General features: G+C 37.2%; 1 protein-coding gene across 6 annotated transcripts in view; it reads right to left on the reverse strand.

The window, feature by feature from the left end:
• Mast4 (microtubule associated serine/threonine kinase family member 4) overlaps nucleotides 1-21777 on the reverse strand; it is a 558123-nt gene that overhangs the window by 234014 nt on the left and 302332 nt on the right. For 3 of the 6 annotated variants that reach the window (XM_071612542.1, XM_071612541.1, XM_027951610.2), the window contains one exon: nucleotides 13332-13367. The exons of the other annotated variants lie outside the window; for them this stretch is intronic. In XM_071612542.1, the coding sequence (XP_071468643.1) occupies nucleotides 13332-13367 (36 nt within the window). The remainder of the gene's footprint in view (nucleotides 1-13331; nucleotides 13368-21777) is intronic. 6 annotated transcript variants of the gene reach the window in all.

A 21777-nucleotide genomic window follows, 5' to 3' on the forward strand; every position in this document is an offset into this window, starting at 1 on the left:
CCTTCATCACCATTCATTTTACACTGAACATTTTAGATCAAGATTCTATCATTTATGGTCTCAAACCAGAAGAGACCAGGCAGGGAATTTAACTTGAAGTACAAGTACAATTTCATCACAAGTTTATTTCTTCTTCCTTTTTCTCTAATATTTCCTTTTTATTTCCATGAAAAAGCAAACTATATTACTCTCTGAAATGCACAATATATGAGGTGACAACAAGTTCTGAAGTTACCACCACTTCTGAAATCACACTGTCCAGCTAAAATAAAATAATAAAAGCAAAATTTTCTATGAAAAAGGTATTTGTAGAATTACTATTTGAGTGAGAAAACTAGATGATAAAACAAAGACATTCATACAAGGGTCAAACCCCTCTCTCTAGGGCTAAAATTTCCCCATGAAATGCCAACATTAGTTGGGAGTAGGGATGCACGCCTGTAATCCCAGTAGCTCAGGAGGCTGAAGCAGGAGGATCCGAGTTCAAAGCCAGCCTCAGACATTTGGAGAGATCCTGTCTCAAAATAAAATATACAAAGGGCTCTGGATACGGCTCAGTGGTTAAGTGCCACTGTGTTCCATCCTAGTACCCCCCCCCCCAAAAAAGAAAAGAAAAGAAAAGAAAATGCCTACATTATACAAGCTGATAAGTTTCAGAATCTTTCTGATGAGAGTGACAGAGCTTTTCCTGATGAAGGTTTCTCACCTTCTCATCTCCAAAAACCTCTCAAACAATTCAAACTGCGGTCTAACAAACAAATTTTAAAAAGCCCTTCTTGGTACAGATTTCATGGGCAGCAATGGAAAAGGGACTGTTAATTGATGGACATCCTTGTTTTAGTTCTTCCAACCAGGCTAATGTTTGAAGGTACCCTTGTTAACAATCCTCTGCACATCTGAAAAATAATAACTGGACACTAAACCTCGTCATAAAACATTTCCATAATTCCCTAAAGACTATGTGGCTTTGGGCTTCCTCCATGTTCTTTTAAAACTTCAGTGACACCATCCAACAGGATCACCAGGTGTCAGTGTTCCCATTCTGGTTGTAATATCAATGGAAAACTATTACAGTCCTGTATTTGGTACCCCTGTCCCTTTTTACTGTATCTTTTACATACATAAAAACCTTTCTGGTGGCAATAATGTCTTCCATATAATCTGAATATTTTGGGTGATGAAAACCAAGCATAGCATGAAAAAATAACATAATCCAAATAATCCTTTGGCTTTCTAGATTGCTGCAGAATGATGATGACTATAAATTAACAGATGCAATGCAATGTCAAGCCCAATCTGAGTTTTATTAACAAGTGACAATTATTATAACTTCATCAGGAATGAAAGAAGACATAAAACCAGAACAGAAATTCCTCTCCCACCACAAAGAATTAGGTTCCTGATAAGCACCAAGAAAGGTGAACTTGCAATTGGTGAAATTAATAGTTTGGGAGCAAGAGTAGAGTAACAGGAACCGAAGAGGTTAGGATAAACCTTGAAAAGCCCCTGTAAATATTTGAAATTGCATACATTGCAATAAATAATTAAAACTGCATAAATAAGGGCAAACAAATTCTGGAAAAAATACCTTTCACACACTTTAAGTATAATGATATTAACTGCCGTATCATTTCTCTGAGCAATACATACTTCTTTAGATTCACATATCATTGTGACTCTGACACACTTAAACTGACTTTGCCTAGTTACAGATAAAATAAGTTCTAAGAAGCTACAGTTCACCTAAACCTCCATGAAAATGTTCATCCCTAGGAGCTAGCTGTGAATCCAAAGATGCAGAGAAGCATGAATAGTTCAAGATGGATGCGGAGTGTTTAGGGTAACCCTTTACTTACCCTACACAGCTGTGTGGAGTGGGTCCCCTCCACAGGAACAAATATGTGACTTCAGTTCTGCCACATAATTTTATTCTCTTTGCTTTACCTTCCCCACAGGTCCACAATTGCACCTCCTACAGCAGCCTTGCCCACCCAGCTTCCTCCCATATACCACATTGTATCAGAGAATCATTTCATTGCTAAAAAGAGAGTGAACCCAGATAGAGCTGTAGAAAGGCAGTTCTCTACTACCTTGCAGTTTTGAAAACACAAAGAAAAAAATGTATATCTAACAGGGAAGTCTTTATTTCTTGAGATCAAAAAATGTCAAACTTCCTTATTATTCCTCATATCACTGCACATTGATAAACTTCTGATTTGTCCACATCCATTGTTTTGTCCATTCACAGTCATATACACACCACCAGCCTAAATGCAATGAATGACAATTAAAGCTGAAGATTAATCCTTTCTGGAAGGCCAAAGAATTGCTCTCTGGTGTCAGCTTCATTGAGTTTATCAGAACTACACTTCTTAACTGGTACCAGAAGGTCCTTTTCTTTGTTTTCTACCCACTTACTGAAACTATGGTAAAAAGCCATGAGGTAATCAAAACAGTTTTACTGCCAAGATGTTGCTGTTGTTGCAAGTGCTATCTGGCAGAAAATGGCCCTGACCAACATCAACTATGATATTGGGAAGCACAGGTTTGGTGAATAAGGGAGCAGCTTAAGAGGACATAGTTTCACTCTTCTCTTTCAGTTCATATACAAGATGCCTAATTAGGGGAAAGACGCCCCAGGGCACAACAGGCCAGTTCTTCTTTAAGTCTTGGAAAGAAATACACTTTTCTTTCTTCTCCTGGACTGGCCTTTCCTCTTCGATACACTATCCTGTACAGGGTAGTGATTGGAGAGGGTCTCTCTTTGGATTAGGTATAACTGCATATAATTGTTAACCCAAATAAGTAACTCAAACAAAATAGCTTAATGCTTTCTTATGTTAACAAACTCAGAAGCGACAAGTCTAGGACTGCTTGGGTGACTACCAAATCATGACACTTAAAAGACTTGTGCCTTTTAGTTCCACCTCCCTTGGTAGGTCCAGTCTACCCCTCTTGTTCATAGGCCCATGTGGCTGTTGGGTCCCTATCCAACACAAGTGCATTCCTAACAGGAAGACAGAAGTAGAAGAAAAAAAAAAAGGGATCTCTATCAGCTGGGTTTTCCTGAAACAAGTTCTGCTTACCTCACCCCAGAACATAGTACCCTAACTATATCCAGCTTTGAGGGAGAGATCCTGGTAGGGATGGTCTTTTCAGTTTAGTATATTATCATTCTGCAAAAATCAGAGTTTTATCATTAAGGCAGAGTGGGGCATAAATAGTAGATATGCTGCTGGATGTCTCTGCCAGTTGCTCAGATGATTTTAGTCTGGGGCATAAGCAGTCTCTCCTCCACCTCAGGGGGATCCTAGAGGAATCTCAGTTTCCAGCCTTGATCAGTCACCAGGAAGAGTCCATTGGCATGTGGGGCAACAGCTTTCCAACACTTGCTCAAAAGCATGCATCTGCAGGGCTCCCAAAGCACCCACTATGGAAGAAGAAGACAAGTGGTGAGGACCTCTAGTCCCGATCAATTCCATCTCTCCAGTTCATATGAACAATGTATAGCACTTTGCTCTGTAGGTGCAGCTAGAAGTTTCAGATGCCAGACCACATACTCAGAGAAACATGGCATAAATAGTGGGGAGCTTTCCAGGTTTACCCACACAGGCCGATTGCACAGGTAATGTAGTAGAAATAATATTCATTTGCCATCATCTAAAGTAGAATTGATTGAATTTCAATAGATTAGTCTTTGCTCTAATGAGGTGTGGCGAAGAGCATGGAGAGAAGGGAAAAGAAATAGTAGCAAGGAGAGACTCATATTTTTTTTTCCTTGCTTTGTAGACTGGCAAATGCACTTTCAATTGTTCTCTCCCCAACAAATAAGTTGGTTTATTCCCAGGTTCTTCCACAGTCCTTCCCTTCACTATCAGTGTAGCTATGGAGTACACTCCAAAGAATTCGGTAAAAAAAGTTCAGTAAGAAACATGCCATGGACCAGAACAAGCTCAACTGAGGTAATACCTAATGGCATGTGGGATATGTCCTCCAGACTTCAGCATGTACATGAAGGGTAGGTTGAATTGTGTCTCCCAAAAGATGAAGCTCTACCTCCCTGGAACTTGGAATGTGACCTTATTTGGAAATAGGGTCTTTACAGATGGAATTAAGATGGCGTCATTAGGGTGAGGCCTTAATTTAATATGATCATGGCCTCAGAAGGTGAAATTGGCACACAGAGACAAATGTACACAAAGATGAAATGCCATGTAAAGATGAAGGCAGACATAGATGAATGCTTCTATAAGCCAAAGAAGGCCAAAGATTGCCAGTAAACCAGCAGAAGTTGAACTGTGGTCTGTGGAGTATGCATTCCTATTCTTATTAAATTGTTTGGAATGGGCTCCACATCCTCACCAATAGCAAGAAAGGTAGGAAATCAATTTTCCTTCACAATCCTCAGAAGAAATCTATTCTGCTAACACCAATATCTTAGGCTTCTACCCTCCAGGATGTAAGACAATACATTTCTGGTGTTTAAGCCACCCAGGTTGTAGTATTTTGTTACAGTAATTCTGGAACTTTAATACAAAGGGTGGATAGAGCATTCCCATCTCCTTTCTGGGTACATCTAGCACCTTGCCTCTTTCCTCTCAAGCATCCACATCTTTGTATGTGCCTCACTACCATCTCTGTCTTTGTCTCAAGCTAATTTTCAAGCCCCATGATTTTCAGTCACTGTCACTTAAATACTCAGGACTCTAACCACAGAGCTTCTATGGGTAGCTCCAGGAATATTTGTCGGTGGTCAAGTGGACAGTTAGAGGCAACCATGGGGTTGCCATCCTGACAAGGATTCTCTACCACCAAGATCAAGATCATGAAAAGTCAGTAAATTGCCTACCCTTGTTCCAAAGTCTCTGCATATACTATAACCACAGAGACATGCCAGTGCCGATGGCTTATGTAGAAATGGAAACTGAAAGAAGAGTTAAGTGATTATGCATCAGGAGGTATAACTGCTCACTGATGATGATTCCACAGGTTCAAGTATCTGAATGGATTCTGCACATCAGTGTCTCTTAAATACAATTCTGATTCCGGAAGACCTCTCTATCCTTTCATTCTTTCTCCTACTCAACTTGCCAATAGAATCTGTCTGGCAGAGGTTGAAAAACTAGAAAAGAAAAAAAAATCTTTTAATGATAACAATGGAGTGGAGAAATCTCAATTCCATGCCTATCCACTCTCCATCTTTTATTGTTTTTTTTAATAAAAGAACCTGGAAAAGAAATAAAATAATGAACCTGTAATAATGAACCTGTACAACTACCCTACCTAATGAATCAAACAGAAAACATAGCCAAAGGCCCCTGGCACCCCTACCCAATCTCAGTTTCCCTCTCTCCCCCTAGAGGTTAACACTAATGTGGATTTGGTGTTTATTATTTTCAAGCATACTTTTATACTTTTACTACAAAGATATTATACCTCAAGTGATAGGGCTTCTTAGCCACAGTTCAGTTACTTTTTTTTAATATTTATTTTTTAGTTTTAGGTGGACACAATATCTTTATTTTTAGGTGGTGCTGAGGATTGAACCCAGGGCCTCATGCATGCTAGGCAAGCGTTCTACCACTTGAGCCACATCCCCAGCCCCAGTTCAGTTACTTTTTATTTTTTCAACTGTCTTCTTTCTCTACCTAACAACAACAACAACAACAACTATTCATGCCACAAGAGCAATTGAAAAAGTTTAGTTTTATTCTTATCAAATAATATCTATTTTTCACCTGTGTTATCCCCAGTCCCAGCAAAGCTGTGAATCAGGAACTTCCAGCAAACCGAATGGGAAAGACACTTTACATAGGTATCAACTTCTAGTATTCCTCAATTCGTAAAAGTGAATGAAAGCCTACATTGCCTATGCTTTCAAAAATTTTCCTTGACTAAAACCCCAAATGGGTAATTCATAATTCCATCTATCACTCTTATCTGTTCTAATAAAAGGTTTGATTTAAAAAAAAAAAAAGATTGTATGGTAGATCATGCCTATAATCCCAGTGACCCAAGAGGATCGCCGAGTTCAGGACCAGCCTGGGAAAATTAGTGAGACCCTCAGCAACTTAGTGAGACTCTGTCTCAAAATAAAAAATAAACTAGGGATGTAGATCATTGTTAGAGTACCCTTGGGTTCAATCCCTGATACAAAAAAAAGGCAACTTAATTGAAGAATTCAATAATTAAACTGCTCATTTAACAAATGGGTTAGTCCATGAGAATGCAAAGTGGTAAGGAACATGTATAATTTCAAATCACACAAAATAATGTTCCACAAGCACTTGTGGGTCACCAGTTACGTGACAGGCATGGTTCCAGGCACAGAGGATACAGCAAAGACCCTTGTCCTTAGGGAGCTTCCATGCCAACAGGATAGTCTGTGCAAACTTACATTAAAGATATGTCCTCTCGGAAACCCTCCATGATCAACAAGTCACAGCTTGACAAGAATGGCTGCAGTACTGGTTTCTGGGGAAATCTCACAAGGCCCCAATTATTACAGCAAAACAAAGAAAATCTGTTCTATGCCCTGGATGAATGTAGCATCTCTGCTGACTCCTGGAACCTATTAAAATGTATTTTACAGAGTCATTCGTAAAAGCTTTCCTCAACCTATAAACAAATACCATCTAAAGCCAAAGGAAAAAATGTTCTCACTTAGAATTTCATAAAATGAATTACTGAAAGTAAAGAAGCACCTCAGCGCCCTCCATGACTATTCATGACCACTAGAAACAGTCCATCACTTTCCTGTTAATATCAGATGACAGCAAATTTGTGGGCAAGCAAGCAAGGTGCTTGCCTCAGGTACGACTGATCACTGCCAGAAAGCACTTCCCAGCTGGAAGGAAAACTCACACCAAGAATCAGTCATCATCAAATAACAAGGATTTAGAGGAAAAAAACTTGAAAACCATACAATAAAAATGCTTGTGGGACTGTCTCTGCATGGTTAGATGATGAGTAAAAACAATCATATTCATTGTATTACTGTATTTTTCTACAAGTTACATAATCAGAAGAAATGATTAATACCTTATGATCTTAGGATTTTCATAGTAAAATTAAATGCCTCCCCACTTCTTAAATACTGAGACTCTGACAGTGGAAGTATGCAAAGGAAAAATCATAATGCACCAAAGGCAGTAATGAAAGCTAAATTACCTGCTTTTAAAACTGTCTTTTCCCTCAGTGATAAGATCTAGGGTAATTTTGAAAACATTTCTTCCTAACTGTGTTCTCTAGCTTCTCTGGTCCTCCTCAATGATTACCTACATGATTGATAAAAAAATTATTCAAATTACTATTTTATACAAGGACAAGTTAGCCCTAGTATATTCAAATATCCTGTATTCTACATTGCTACTCAAAAGATAGGCCAAAATAATAGGGATACATGTATCAATTTATTCTCCAACACAATTTCTTGGAAATGCCTTCAGGTTTGAATTACTTTCCTCTTTCCAAGGATCCACAGAAGTTCAGAGAGGTCAAAATGTACAAACTCTTCTTGAAATTAGCTATTTCAGTGGAAATTGCCAGGTCCCCGGCCATCTCTGCTCTGCAAGCCCAACAGCAGCACATCTGATGAGGCGGGGGAGAGATGGTAACCGAGAAAATGGAAGAGCCTTGTGCTTTGGTTTTTAAAGCCCTATCACATGCTGTTCATTGCAGGATTAAAGTGTTTCCTGATGAAGGGGAAAAAAAAACCAACTAAACACAGGGCCAGCTAATTCTTTCATGATGGTTTTTCAAGTTCTTCTTAAGATGAGCTTTTTCTTCCTTTGGCTGCAAAGCCCATTTCTGATGCTAGGTTATGAAAGCAGAGAACAATTTGTCACTTCTATGAATTCCTGTACCTACAAGGCCAAGTTTCATCAGCCCTCCACTAAACAACTTGAAAAATATGACTGTGTTCTTAGGTTAAGGTCAGTGTGCGGGTTACACACACAGGCAGGATGATTTCTACAGCAGACACAAAAAAGCCAAGGCTCCAGCATCCACTCAATAGAGCCATTTACACTGTAGAGAGAAGGGCGAGCTGCCACTCTGAGGCATGAGACAGTGGACTCTTTGGAGTTTTAAGACCATGCAGATCTAGGACCCCAATTAAAACACAAGAAAGAAAAGAAAATTTGATATGAGACACAACCCCACAAGTATCCCCAACCCTTACTTAAAGTAAATGAAACACTCTGGCCAGTTTCATTTCCTTTCAAAGTGGTTCTTCCAACGGCCAGCTCAAGACACCTTCATTTTGTAGGCTCCTGGTGCGGACACCTGAGTCTATTGTCTTTGGCCACCCTCTGAAGATGCGAGAATGAGATTCTCTAATATTAACATACCCCAAGAGAACAATTCTTTCTGTTAGACTCACATGGGGTATGGAAGCCTTCAACTACCTGGCATTTCTTTTAATCAGTTACACTGCTTTTAGGCTCTTTTTACAAAGCCATCTGGCTTTGCAGACATCAATACAAAGACTATGAAAACCCCACTTTTTATTGCGGACCTACAATGGGGAGCAATCCACTTCAAAGTGTGTTAAGCTCCCAGAGAGTCTGCATTGTTCAGGCCTCCAAGGAGCCTGGCCATCTAGGAGATAAAAGGATTCTTCTGAAAGTTCCATGTAAAAGAAAATATTTGTTCAGTCCCAGTATCCCTACATATGTGATCTTATGCTCCACAGTTGGAAGCCTGAGCAGATGAAAATGAAGGGGCCTTAACAGAAATGGTAGAGACCTGGTCAGATAAATTGGAGGTGGGGGGGACACGTGCAGGCCTAAATTGGAGAATGCTGAGGTGCCCTCCTTCCTGTGAATATCCTACTCATTCTCACAACATTTTCCACACCTCAGGAATGGCATTAAGTAGAAACGCTTTGACGTTTTTTGTTTTTTTTTTTTCCTCACTACTGAATACAACTGCAATTATATTTAAAATATCTTTACTTTCTATCACTTTGACAGATTCACTTTTGAAGTTTTCTATTCATACATTTCAATAGCCCTATTCCTTTCTAAGAGATAGTATGTTGGCCTTTAACGAATGCAATACTGAGAGAGACTGATTTTTTTTTGCAAGTAGCTATTTCATTCATTAGAATTTGAATGCTAGCAGAAATGATAGCAGAAAACAGAGGAGACTGACATTTAAACATTCAGATGTATAAAAATATTATAGGGATTAATAGCAAGGGTCAAATTTAATGTGCCATTTTAAAAGGCAGTCCTTTGACATGAGTCAACCTGAAAGTTCAGTGCAGCTGGGGGTACATATCACTATCTCACAATAGGTTTCCCAAAAGGTAGAGGCAGCAATTTCTCTTTAAGGCACAGAGAATAAGGGTCACTGACTACTGACCCAGAGGCTTTATCCGAATAAATGGAGCAGTCTCAACTCATTTCTTAATGGCAAGATGACCTGCAGAAGACAAGAGCTCAGGTAACAATTATGACTGATTTATAATTTCTGCAGTAAGCCTGGGGAAAGGGTGAACCTCACGCCAAAAGAACTACATCTTTCCCTGGGGACACTACATGTTAGCCCTGACAAGATCTGTTTAAAATTTAAGCAATATGGAAGTCAATGATGGCAATGGATCTGCAGCATCAATACTTTGCTAACTCTTGAGTATAGAAGTCTTAACATATTCTAGTAGTAGACTAAGCAAAATACCTCCGGAGGTACATCCAAATGTTTTCTGGTCAACACAGCAGCACCTGCACTTGTTTAGTATCTTTACGTTAGACTCAGTCTATAACACAACCTTGGTTTTGCTTTTGAAAAAAAGAAATATAGGTATTAGATTATTTTAGATAGATATAAATTATACACACACATATACACTTTTTTTTTCCCAGTTTGGGGCATCCCCCATCCTCCATTCCTTAAATCCTGTGAGCATTATTTTTATTATTCTAGTGCCTCTAGCTTCCCAACTTATCACTTTGTGTCCTCTATTCATGAGTGGATTTTTGGACATCTTGTCCAGGTCAACAAATACTGGCTTCAGTAAAAGTAAACCCCATGGCCACAGTACTACATGGGGACTCCTAAAGTCACTCCCCACCCTCTCCAAGAGTTTTATGTTGTTTGACAAAAACAGAGGTTCTCTACCCTAATTCAATAATTCTTTCAGGGTGTGAAGTAGTGGGAGAGCCCTGGAACAAATTAAATGATTAAACATTTAATGGTAAAAGTTAAAAAAAAAAAAAAAAAAAAAAAAACCTTGGATATTTTTTCTCTTATGACACTATATATTATTAGTTTTTTACTATGATATTAAATTTCTGGGGAGTCTACCTACCTTCTAGGACAATTTTAAGATTAACAATGTAGAATTTACACAAATATATACATATAATCGTATTTGAGATGTGCTGTAATTATATCTTTTTATATTTATGTTTATCAACTGTCAATTTTGATGATGATTAAAACTTGGGTTCAGAAAACACACCTTGAGTTGATGAAAACACAGTTAATGTGGAAACATGAGAAGCCTTTTATTTAACACAGTTTGTATCATTTGTCATCTTTGCGTATTTCATGATTGACTATTGGTGGCTATAATTACCATTTCTTCTTTGTTGTTTATGTTTTCACCAATACCCAATAGAGATTCCTTCAATTTGGTAAATCTGTCCTTTACAGCCTTCACTCCAGACATTACTTAAAGAAGCCTTGATCTTTAGCAAAAAGCGGATCAGAAAACAATAAACTTATGTCTATCTCAACCACAGACAGCATCCAGTTAAGATCTAAAAAAAAAAAAAAGACCTGGTACCCTTTAATAGGAAGTAATCATAGAGACCAAAACTGGGGTCCATGAAGTGCCTTCTGAATAGTTCCACATAAGTATGAGGTAGGAGATAGGGAGTAACCCTTCATCATCACCTTTAGAGCAGAGCAGAAAACTATATTTGGTTTTCTTTCTTCGTTTTGTTTTTGGGGGTGGCGGGTACTGGGGATTGAACTCAGGGGCATTTCACCACTGAGCCACATCCCCAGCCCTATTTTGAATTTTATATAGAGAGGTTTCACTTATATAGAGAGTTCCCTTGCGCCTTCCTTTTGCTGAGGCTGACTTTGAACACGAGATCCTTCTGTCTTAGCCTCCCAAGCTACAGATATTGCATTCATGCACGGGCTATATTTGGTTTTGACTTGGTAAAGATCCTAAGTTCAATAGACAGTTTTGATATAACTAACTTTATTGTGCTTTTTTGGTCTTACTGTTAGTAATTCAATTTCCCTCACTTTTCTAAATTATGATCTTAAATAATTACATATATGCAAAAAAATTCTATACCCATCTATTTATTTGAATTTTACTACCATTAAAATTACAGGAATCTCAGATTTTGAGACATAATTGTATTTTATCCATATGCCATTCAGTAATAATCATAATACATTAATATTTCACCCTTTCATTTTTGGTAACAGAAAAACTAATGAGATTTTCTACTGAATCAAATAAACACAGGCAGGACCTATATGGGGATATTTCTGTATTTCCTTAAGCAAATACATATTTTGGGCTGGGGTTATATCTCAGTGGTAGAATACTTAGCATGAGCAAAGACCTGAGTTTGACTTCAGCATCAAAAAAAAAAAAAAAAAGAAAGAAAGAAGAGATATAGACCTCACGTTTGTTTATATATACATTCATCTGTAAGCTAACATTACCATTATTTTAAACACAAGCAACTTTAGTGTCTAGCTCCAATAATTCAAATACCTTTAGGAAACACAAAGGTATTTATTACTTTAATATTGTACCAGGTAAAGTTTCAAAAAAAAATCAATCAAATATGTCAGTATTCATGAATGCAAGTGAGTTAACATCATATTAATATATATTAAAAGTTAAGAATTGTAAAAAACATCAAATATTACAGAACTTTCTCTAAAATTTCAAGTGTGACAATTTTTGAAGTCCATAACATACTCAACTCTAAGCTTAAAAACAATCAAAACATAAAAGATTCCGAATACTTGGTTTATTATGAACTGCAGTGATAGTTCTTGTTTACATTATATTTACACAGCCCTCAGCCAATCTAGATATGAGTATATTTCATAGTTTGGTATAGCAAAAGAAATACAAATTATTTATTTATTATATTCACTGGAAACAAGCTTTAATGCAATGATTCATTTCATGGACAGATTAAAATATTATGTCTGTAATCCCGCTTCTGTACCTTGGAGTAATTATACAATTAGAATAGACATGAAGTAAGACCACATTTGAACAAATAAAATTGATAAAAAATAATCCTCAGTAAAATCATCAGTAAATATTTTTCCAATTATCAACATGGGTAAAGAGGTCCCATACTGAGAAATATTAATTTTGGATTCTTTTTACTGTGTAGTATTGTATTACCTTTCATGTTAAAACGATTTATGATAAAATTCCTGCAATTTTAAATTTTAGAATTAAACTAAAATATGGAAAATAAAAAATAAATGGCAAAAACAGTCATGTAAAGTCTGAAAAGAAGAGTAGTGAATGAGAACTTACCAGACATGACAAGTCACAAGAAAGCCACCGCATTCAAAACAGAATGGTGTAGGAACAGAAATAGACAGATAGGGATGAGAATAGACAATCCAGAAATAGATACAATAACATGTGGCATCTTTACATGAGACCAGGGTAACATTTCAATCCCAGGAAAAATAAAGGTTCTTATATAACAAGTAGGACTTAAATAACTGGTTATCCATCTAGGAAAAAAAAAGAATCCTATCTCATATCATGTATGAAGCTTAAAATCAGAGTAAAACAGAATGTTCTTTAAAAATTGGAGGAAAAAAACTTAAGAGAATGTTTATCTGACCTTAAGGTAGATGGTACCACCCTGAGCACGACAGAAAACTCAGAAGCAATACAGGAAAAGAAGACGTGCTTGATTAAACAATAATTAACAGGTTTCATTTAGCAAAAGATTACAAACCAGAGATAAAAACCACAAAGATATAGTTGCAAACATACAACAAAGGATTAATATTTCTAAAATACAAGAGTTCCTAGAAATTGAAAATGGGCTTTTAAAATGAACATGAAACGAAAAAGAGAGAAAATTCATAGACAATACCCACTGAAAATATATTTAGCATTAGTGATAGAAAAGGAGATGGAAATTAAAATAATCATTAGAGATAATAAGATTAGCAAGAATTACAAAGGGCAGTGGCATCCAGTGCTGGTGAGAATGTAGGAAATGGGTACTCTTACGTGTGAAGGTGATTTGCTATTCCTATGGGTAAAGTAAGCTAGCAATATCTATTAAAATTAAAAATACACATACCGTTTGACCAAGCAATTCCACTTCTGGGAATCTATCCTATAGGAAAAAAAAGGACCAGCACGTAAGGATATAGGTACAAAGATGTTGATCGTAGCATTGTTTGTTGTGGGGTGGGAAATGGGGAGGAAAGGGAGGTATTGAAAATAATATGAATGTCCATTAATAAAGAAACAATAACATGAAATGTAATATATGTATCATGTAAAATATTACATAATCATTAAAACGAATAGGATAAATCTATATCTAAGGACTTGGAAGATTGATAAAGTCAAAAAAGCAAATTGAAGAGTGAGTGCTTAACGTTTTTGTTAGGACAGGCAGCATCCATGACTGCAACAAGTCAATGTCTGCGAACACACTTGCCTGGACATGGAGCAGGGAACGGAAAGACACAGACCAGCAGAACAATGGCCACCTAAGATTATGAATGGACACAGGGGTTGAAAGGGATGGAGACTTTTTCTTCCACTCTGTGTAACTTTGTGCTATTTCACTAGTTACTAAGAGCACAATGATTAATTAAACAATTTTCCAAACTAAATTAAAAAAAAATTAGCTTGGATTAGTGGCAGTAGAGTACTAGAATTTCCAAACATTCATCTTTAGTAAAACAGTAGCAAATGAACAAATCTTTGTAATGCCAGTCTCACCACCATGACTGTGTTCATTTATGGTGACTTGCCCAGTATCTATTTTCTCTCTCCCCAGTGTATATCAGCCACATGTTCAGGTAGGATTGACAACACTTCATTTCTAAGAATTCCTAATTGGTCTACACTACTGCTCTCCATAGGAAATATAATTCCAAGTTACTTACATGGTCTTAAAATTCTGGTAGTCACATTTAAGAACTTTTAAAAGAAACAGACGAATATAGTTTTTATATTTTTTTATCTAACCCAATATATCCAAAATTATCATTTAAATATGAAATTAATATAAGGATTATTAATGAGATATTTCACATTCTATTTTCCCATCTCAATTTAGACTAGTCATATTGCATGAGCTCAATAGCTACATGTGGCTAGTGGCTACTGCGTTGGACAGCAGAGGCCTGAGCTAATGAGAGTAACATTATAAACATTGCCATGCTCATGGCTGGACACAGAATTTAAAATGGTCCAATCAACAAGAAATCCATGATAGCAGAAAGAGACAGATTCTCTCCCAGTGAAAGTGAACAAGAAAAAAGAATAACCTTGGGAACTGCTGTCAGATGTCCATGGAAGGAAGCCTGCAGAGGGAGAAAGGAGAGCCAGGGTCCTCTACGATAGCCCTGACCTTCTGGATCAATCCCCACACATGAAGCCTGGTGTAAAAAGTCATATTGGCTGGTAAATTTCCCTTATTTTTTTCCAGTCACTTTGGGTTAGGTTTCCTATCACTGGTAATCAAAAGAAGACTAGTTGATAAACCCAAGGACATTGCCATGACCATTCATTCTCTTCTTAAGTGAACTAACTCAGACGTTCTGAATTCCTTCCATTTATTTGTAGTCAAGGTATTCTTTTGTTAAAAGAATTCTAGTTTTATTTAATAGCGTATTTTAAGAATCTTCCAAAAACACTGCCAAAGGAGAGTCTCACAGCAATTCCTGGACATCCAGGTAACTTTCTGCCATCACTACACAAGAGAACATTTTTTTTTTTTTTTCTCCAGTGAACACTCACACTCATTCCACCTTTGATTCTGCTCTTTCCTCTCTGGACCAGGGCTTTGGACCTTGGCATTACTGACATTTGGGGCAGGTGATTCTTTGTTGGTGTGGGAGTAGAGGTTCCCTGTAAGTTATTGGGTAGTGAGCAGTATCTCTGGCATCTCCCAAATGAAGAAGAAACCCTAACCCCACCCCAATAATTCCACCAAATAAAATGTCTCCAGAAATTGTCAAATGTCACCTTCCAGAGCAACCTCACCCTGAGTTAAGACCCACTGCTCTAGATTAATATTCTGGTCAAGTGTGCAACAGGCCTTCATTGCTTTATATAATTTGCTCCTTAGAGTTTAATGCCATACTCTCCAAGCCCAGTACAACCACCTCCTCAGGCAGTGGCCTTCTCCCAAGCCTCTGAGCATCTCCTGGTCTCTATACTTCCTCCACTAACTTTTGGATTCCAGGTTCTCCACTGCAGTTCTTTCCAGAAGAAATGTGGGTAGTTCTCTCAAACTTCAACTAGAAATAATTCCCTGAGCTGCTTCTACAACCACCCACCCAACCATTCCCTTAGGCTTTTCTGAGAGGGCTTTCTAACAGAGAATGAACTCCTTTCTGGTCACTCATTTCTCATATTGGTCTCCCCAACATGGGTTATTCATTTACACCAAAAGTACCCTGTGGAGGTAGTCCTGTCCCCATCTCTCCATACTGTAGCCACTGACACACTATTCTCTTCAATCCATTTCTAGGCTACAGTTTCATCAGAATTACTCATCACTCTTCACAGTTCCTCAAATTGATCTGTGATTCAATGCAATTCCAAAAAAGAAAAGAAAGAAAAAAAAATCCCCTTAGGCTTTTTATACTAGCTGACAAAACTGATTCTAAAGTAAAAGAACCTACTATAGTGAAAACAATGGGGAAAAGATGCAGGAAGTTAGAAGATCCTCACTACTATTATCAAGACTTATATCAATCCACAATAATCCAAGCAGCATGGCAATGGTATAAGGACAAATAGACCAAGAACAAAATGGAATAGAAAGCCTGTGGGTGGACACATATGGGGACACTGAGCTTTGACAAAGGTACAGGGCAATTCAGTGGGCAAAGGATAGTTTGTTCGACAATTGGTTCTTGGGCAATTAGATACTTGTATGTAAAAACACGAATTTTGATCCATATTTCACTCCACATACAAAAAATGACTCATAATTAGTCATTAGTCTAAATGCAAACTCTAAAACTTCTGAAAGAAAACACAGGAGAAAGCCTTTGCACCCTTGGATTATGCAAAGATGACTTAACACCAAAGCATTTAAAGAACAAGTCAATAAATTAGAGCAAAATTAAAAACTCTTGTTTCTCAACAGATCCTACAAAGAGAATAAAAACACAAGCCCCAGGACAGGAGAAAATACTGACAGATCATTTCCATGACTTGGGCATCTCTTATCCAAAATTCTTGCAATTTTAAGTGTTTCAGATTTTAGAGCATTTTGGAGTTCAAATTTTTGTATTAGAGTTCAACCTATAGCAGATTTATTTATAAAGACCAAAAGGATATGCAACTCAAATGCCCATCAGCAAGTGAACAGTCAAACTGTAGCACAACCATTCAATATAGCAATAAAAAGTAATGAATTATTGTTAACATATGCCACAAGAATTAATTTCAAGTCTTACATTAAACCACAATAATCCAGGCAGTGTAAAAAGAACCTGATGCTGATTGGAATGAGTCAGATCAAAAAACAAATAAAAATAAATAGAGGTGGGTAGGTACAGTACTGTTCCAATTACTTATTTAAATAAATACAAACCTTTAGAGATGGCAGGCATTGGTAGTTGCCTGGTTGGGGTACATGGTGAAGGAAAACTTATAGGAGATATATGAATATACATACATACACTATGTGTATAATATATTATTTATATAATAATAATGTATAAATATATAAATAATAATATATAAACATAAATTACATGTACTTATAATATGTATTATCTTGCTGGAGGTGGTGGTTTTATAGGTGTATACATGTCAGAATATATCAAATTATGCACTTCAAATTATGCATGGTTTATTGTATGCCAATTATGCCTCAATAAAACTGGCTTTTAAAGGGAAAAAACTGCAATGTTAACTGGTAGAGCAGGGAAGGTGATAGTGCTCTTGGGATGTTGGTTCATGCTACATGGAATTCCATGAGAGGAAGCATTGTGTGGGGGTGGCGAGTTGTTTTGTTGTGTTATATTCTGCTCTGGGCTAAAAGAAACAGATCTCACAGTTCTTGGGATGTTAACAGAGTACAGCCTAGGTGATGTTAAACAGTAAATATGGTGTGTGCTGAGTGGAAGACTAGACAGAGGCTTATGAAGTACCCCATTGAACTATCTTTCCTACAATCCTCCTTTCAAATATCTGAAAAGACAGCCATCACCATCTTTACCATGGTCTTAAAGATTCCAGGCAACCTCTTTAAGAAGGAAAAAAAAAGTAAATAGGAAAAAAAAAAGAGCTAAGTGGCCTGAACTCTCAAAGATAATAATTAAGTAATATGCTTTTATCCATATGTTTGACAACAATATTTTCCCTGCGATTCTATCAGAATCAACTGCATTTACATACAAATTAATACCTTGGAAGCATACCTAAAAAAGCTGCCATTGTTCCCCTAAGACATGAAACCTGTATACTGATCTATTAATTTCATTTCAATATGTAATGTCAAGTTCATTTTTAAAACATACCTCATTGCTTCTAGGTGTTTCTTTAATCCACAAGGACTGTTTTTAGCATTTAAACTAATTTACACTAGACATAAAAAAACCTTCTGCTTATTCTTGCAGATAATTGATTCTTGATTTGTTAAGATAATAAACACTATGCTTGACACCTTGAATTACAAAACCCCTGGTGAACTCATTCATGTGCCCCATGCAAAACAAATACTAGTGTTTACTACACTGGCAGAAAGGCCCCAGGGAGTAGGGAAAAGACACAAAACTTTCCTTCCAGTGGCTCTGCTGCCCAGCATAGTGGGAAGGTCCCAGCTTCCCCTCACAAAAAAACATTAGCACTTTTTCTGCAGCAGGTACACGTGGAAGTCACATGGTGCCAACCCCAAAAGCAAATGCCCTCTTCAGTCTCTTAAAAAATAAATCAAAGAGATAACCTCTGCCTCTAAGCTGACTTCTCTAAGTAAAAGCACAAACCACCGGTGCCCATAACACCACTGCCCATAACAATGACAGACTGCCAAGGAAAACCCAGGTTTAGGAACAATAAGGCACTCAGAGCTAATGTCACCACTAGGTTAATCCCATGCATCTCTAAGACACACAGGAAGTTAGAAGTAACTTTTTTTTCCTTCACAATAAAGAACACAAAGATAAACTATTAGTTTAGTATAACCTAAGAATATTTTCATGTAAGTATCTCTAAAATATCCAAACACTTCTTGAAAAAAAATATTTCATATTTCTAAAACACAGGCATTTAAGATCTTTCCCTCCATACCATACATGTATAAATTTATTATTAGAATCTTCACTCTAAAAAAGACATTAAAATATGTCCTTCTAGGTCAAATTCATGCCACTCATTTATGTCCACCTGCAAATCAAATTCATAAACTATAATCAGTCATTTTTTTTTTCCTTTCGGGCAATTGTGTTGAAAGAACTATCTGCCTAGCATCTCTTAGGGGTGAGAGCCAAAAGTTCTCTGGATGATGTGTGATGTGAAGCAGAGCTCAGATGGTCACCGAGAAGGGAAGAATTATGGAGTTACTGGTATGTTCCACAGGCGTGTCTCATGTTACAACATATAAACAAAGGAAAGTCCTGGACCTCATCCAAAAAAAGGAGACTTTACAAAACAACATGTTAAAAGACAATGTATGTGTCTTTAGGATGAAAGAAATGACACCCCCAAAACCTCAGAAGGTAAGATTCCCACTGCAGTAAAGCAAAAAATGAAAAGAAAAAAAAAAGTAACTTAAAACACATTAATTTCTTTTGCAGCTGCTTAGGTCTGACAGTCTGCTACCACCAAAAGTAAAAGAGAAGGGTGTTGAAGTTCCAGGAGTTGTTGTGACAGAGGGACCCAAGGACACTAAGAGAAACACAATTGCCTCTCCTGTCAGGGCCAAGGAGCATCCAACTTACTACCATGCAATGTGGGTAAACAGAGGGCAATACAGAACTCAGCTGCTGCTCACATGTCTAACTGGATGATGGATATATTTGGGGGTTGCCAGTTGCTGCAGCTGGGACAATTGCACCCCCATCACTAGTCTCTTTATTATTCTGAGGTATGCTTTGCTCCTGGCAGTGGTAGGTGAGTGACTCAAGGTTTTCCTACACGCTAAGTAGAAGCTTTTAAGAATTGGCCTTGTTTTCCAAAAAAGTTCAAAGAAATTGTGACAAGGATGGTAAAGTCAAACATGCTTTCTGAAGCTTATCTTTTATTTGGTCCATACCATGGATGTCACTGCTAAAATTCATGTCTTTCTAGAACTAAATGTCTACACCCCCTTATTGCCACCCATGTTTGTGACTGGAGCATATTGATCTGAAGAAGAAACATTGCTCCAGTCCCTGGTGGTCAGGAACCCTAAATCCTCATCATGGTTGAAAATCAGTCCACTATCTGACCAAAGCAGGTCCCAAATCCTGAGCTCTCAGTTATTCATTTATCAAATAAAGCTATTTTAAATCAGATTTCTCCTAAGGTTTCTTTTAGTTCTATAATCCTATGATTGAAATATTCCATATGGACAGCTATAATGCCCCACATCATTCTCATCAACACTTTTCTGCTCTAAAACAGAGTTTCAAGAAGTGACCTATATACTATGCTGAAAAGTGAACAATTATTCTAGAAGGGCCATTGAACACAGGGATTTCATTCCCCCACATCCTGATGATACAGAGCCACAATATGTATAGGTCTGTCTCTGTTGCACATGTAGAAACTTCTATATCAGGGTTTATGATCACAGGATAGAGTGAAAGATCAACCCAGGGATATGAAGTCAACTCCCCCTTTAACACCTCTCCTTGGAAAACAAAATAGCCCCTTAGAAAGAGCTATTCAAATGATCTGGCGTTAAGGAAACTGCCCAGTCTATATTGCGGTCTTTTGTCTAACTCAGTAAGACAGAATTTGGAGGAAGAAGGAACAAGGTATAATCCCTAACATGTTTTAACAAAACACATGGTGTTTACTGCATGCAGGCACTATTATAACCTTGTTAGAAATATTAATTGATCTTCTAAACAATTCCTGAATATTACAGTATGTTCACTTTACCAATGAGGAAACCAGGACACATGGAAGTTAAGTACAATTTGAAGTCACATACTTGATTAAGTGGCAGAGAGAGGATTCAAAACTGGGCAGTGTGTCCTGAGTCCACACTCTGGACGGCTACCCAGGGATTCTCTACAGATTTGCAGACTGGAGAAGGTGGCTTTCAGTGAGAAAGTACATATATTTACCTGTCCCAGTGGGCCATTCTGTATAGGTCTTACTACAAAGAATTTCTCACTGAAAAACCTTCCCCCAAATCCTGCTGGATTCGGACTTGCTAAAAAGTTATCCTAGTGAATATGAAATGGGTATTTTCTTTCATGTTTTTAGGACCCCCAACACTTTCAAACCTCCTGAAGCTCACCTAAGAACAGTAGTTCTCAAATGAAAGTGTCATTTTAAATTTATCTTGAGAATCAGTTAAAAGTACACAGGCATCCATAGTGCCCCCCCCATTCTATCTATCTCTTACACACACACACACACAAACACACAGAGAGAGAGAGAGAGAGAGAGAGAGAGAGAGAGAGATTTGGATCTGCACTATTCAGTGTTTTTTTGAAATGCATACCTATTTCGAAAAATCTAAACCTCCCCTAGGGTAACCTAACCCTCTCCACTAGAGCAAATGTAAATTCTTCCTCTTATTTTCAAAGGTAAAAATATCAATCCTACATTGTTTCCATCTCCCAAATCTCCTCCCTCACTATTTCACAGAAGATAAGTGCATGTGTGATAAGAAATGATGCAAATACATGCCAAATACCAAACCGGCTACTCCATGAATATATAAATGCAATTGACATTCTTCCCAGTCTGAAATCCTCTCTTTACTCTCAGGATATATTACACCGCTCTCTTTTTATATAAACATGCCACTTTAAATGCTAATTCAGATGCAACACTCAATTTTTTCTTCGTTTTGTTTTTGGGTTTCTAACATTCAAAATGACACTGTATTTCTTGTGGCTTTGAGAATACATATTTTGAATTCTTGCTTCAATATTTGAGGGGGGGAAGATAGAAAGTGCTAAGCAGAAAATAAATTTATTTTAAAAGTTATCCAAATGTGGCTTATGTGTCCTTTATTTTGCTTGAATTAAACTCTTTCCCTCTCTCTCAGGAAATGTTGCCTTCACCTTTCTGAAAATCTCATAAATCTATTTCACATCAGTTGTAAAACCAAGGTGATTTCCTCTCCTTACATTTTGGAAATAACCTCATTTTACTCAAACTACTTTTCTAAACAGCCAGTCAAGGCATTATGCTCTGAATATACCATGTCTGAATGTAACTTTTTTTTAAGTACACAAAACTATGTACAATTACATTAACCCAAGCTTCTTCAATTACATATAAGATTACTTCCTATCTTCCTATCTAGCTTCAAAATAAGGAATTCAACCTTAGAAACTTTCTAATTTAATGCAAGCAATTCAGTATATCTACCGTATGACAAATCG

This window comes from Marmota flaviventris, chromosome 5 (genome assembly GCF_047511675.1).
Source record: "Marmota flaviventris isolate mMarFla1 chromosome 5, mMarFla1.hap1, whole genome shotgun sequence".
In the NCBI taxonomy this organism is placed as follows: Eukaryota; Metazoa; Chordata; class Mammalia; order Rodentia; family Sciuridae; genus Marmota; species Marmota flaviventris.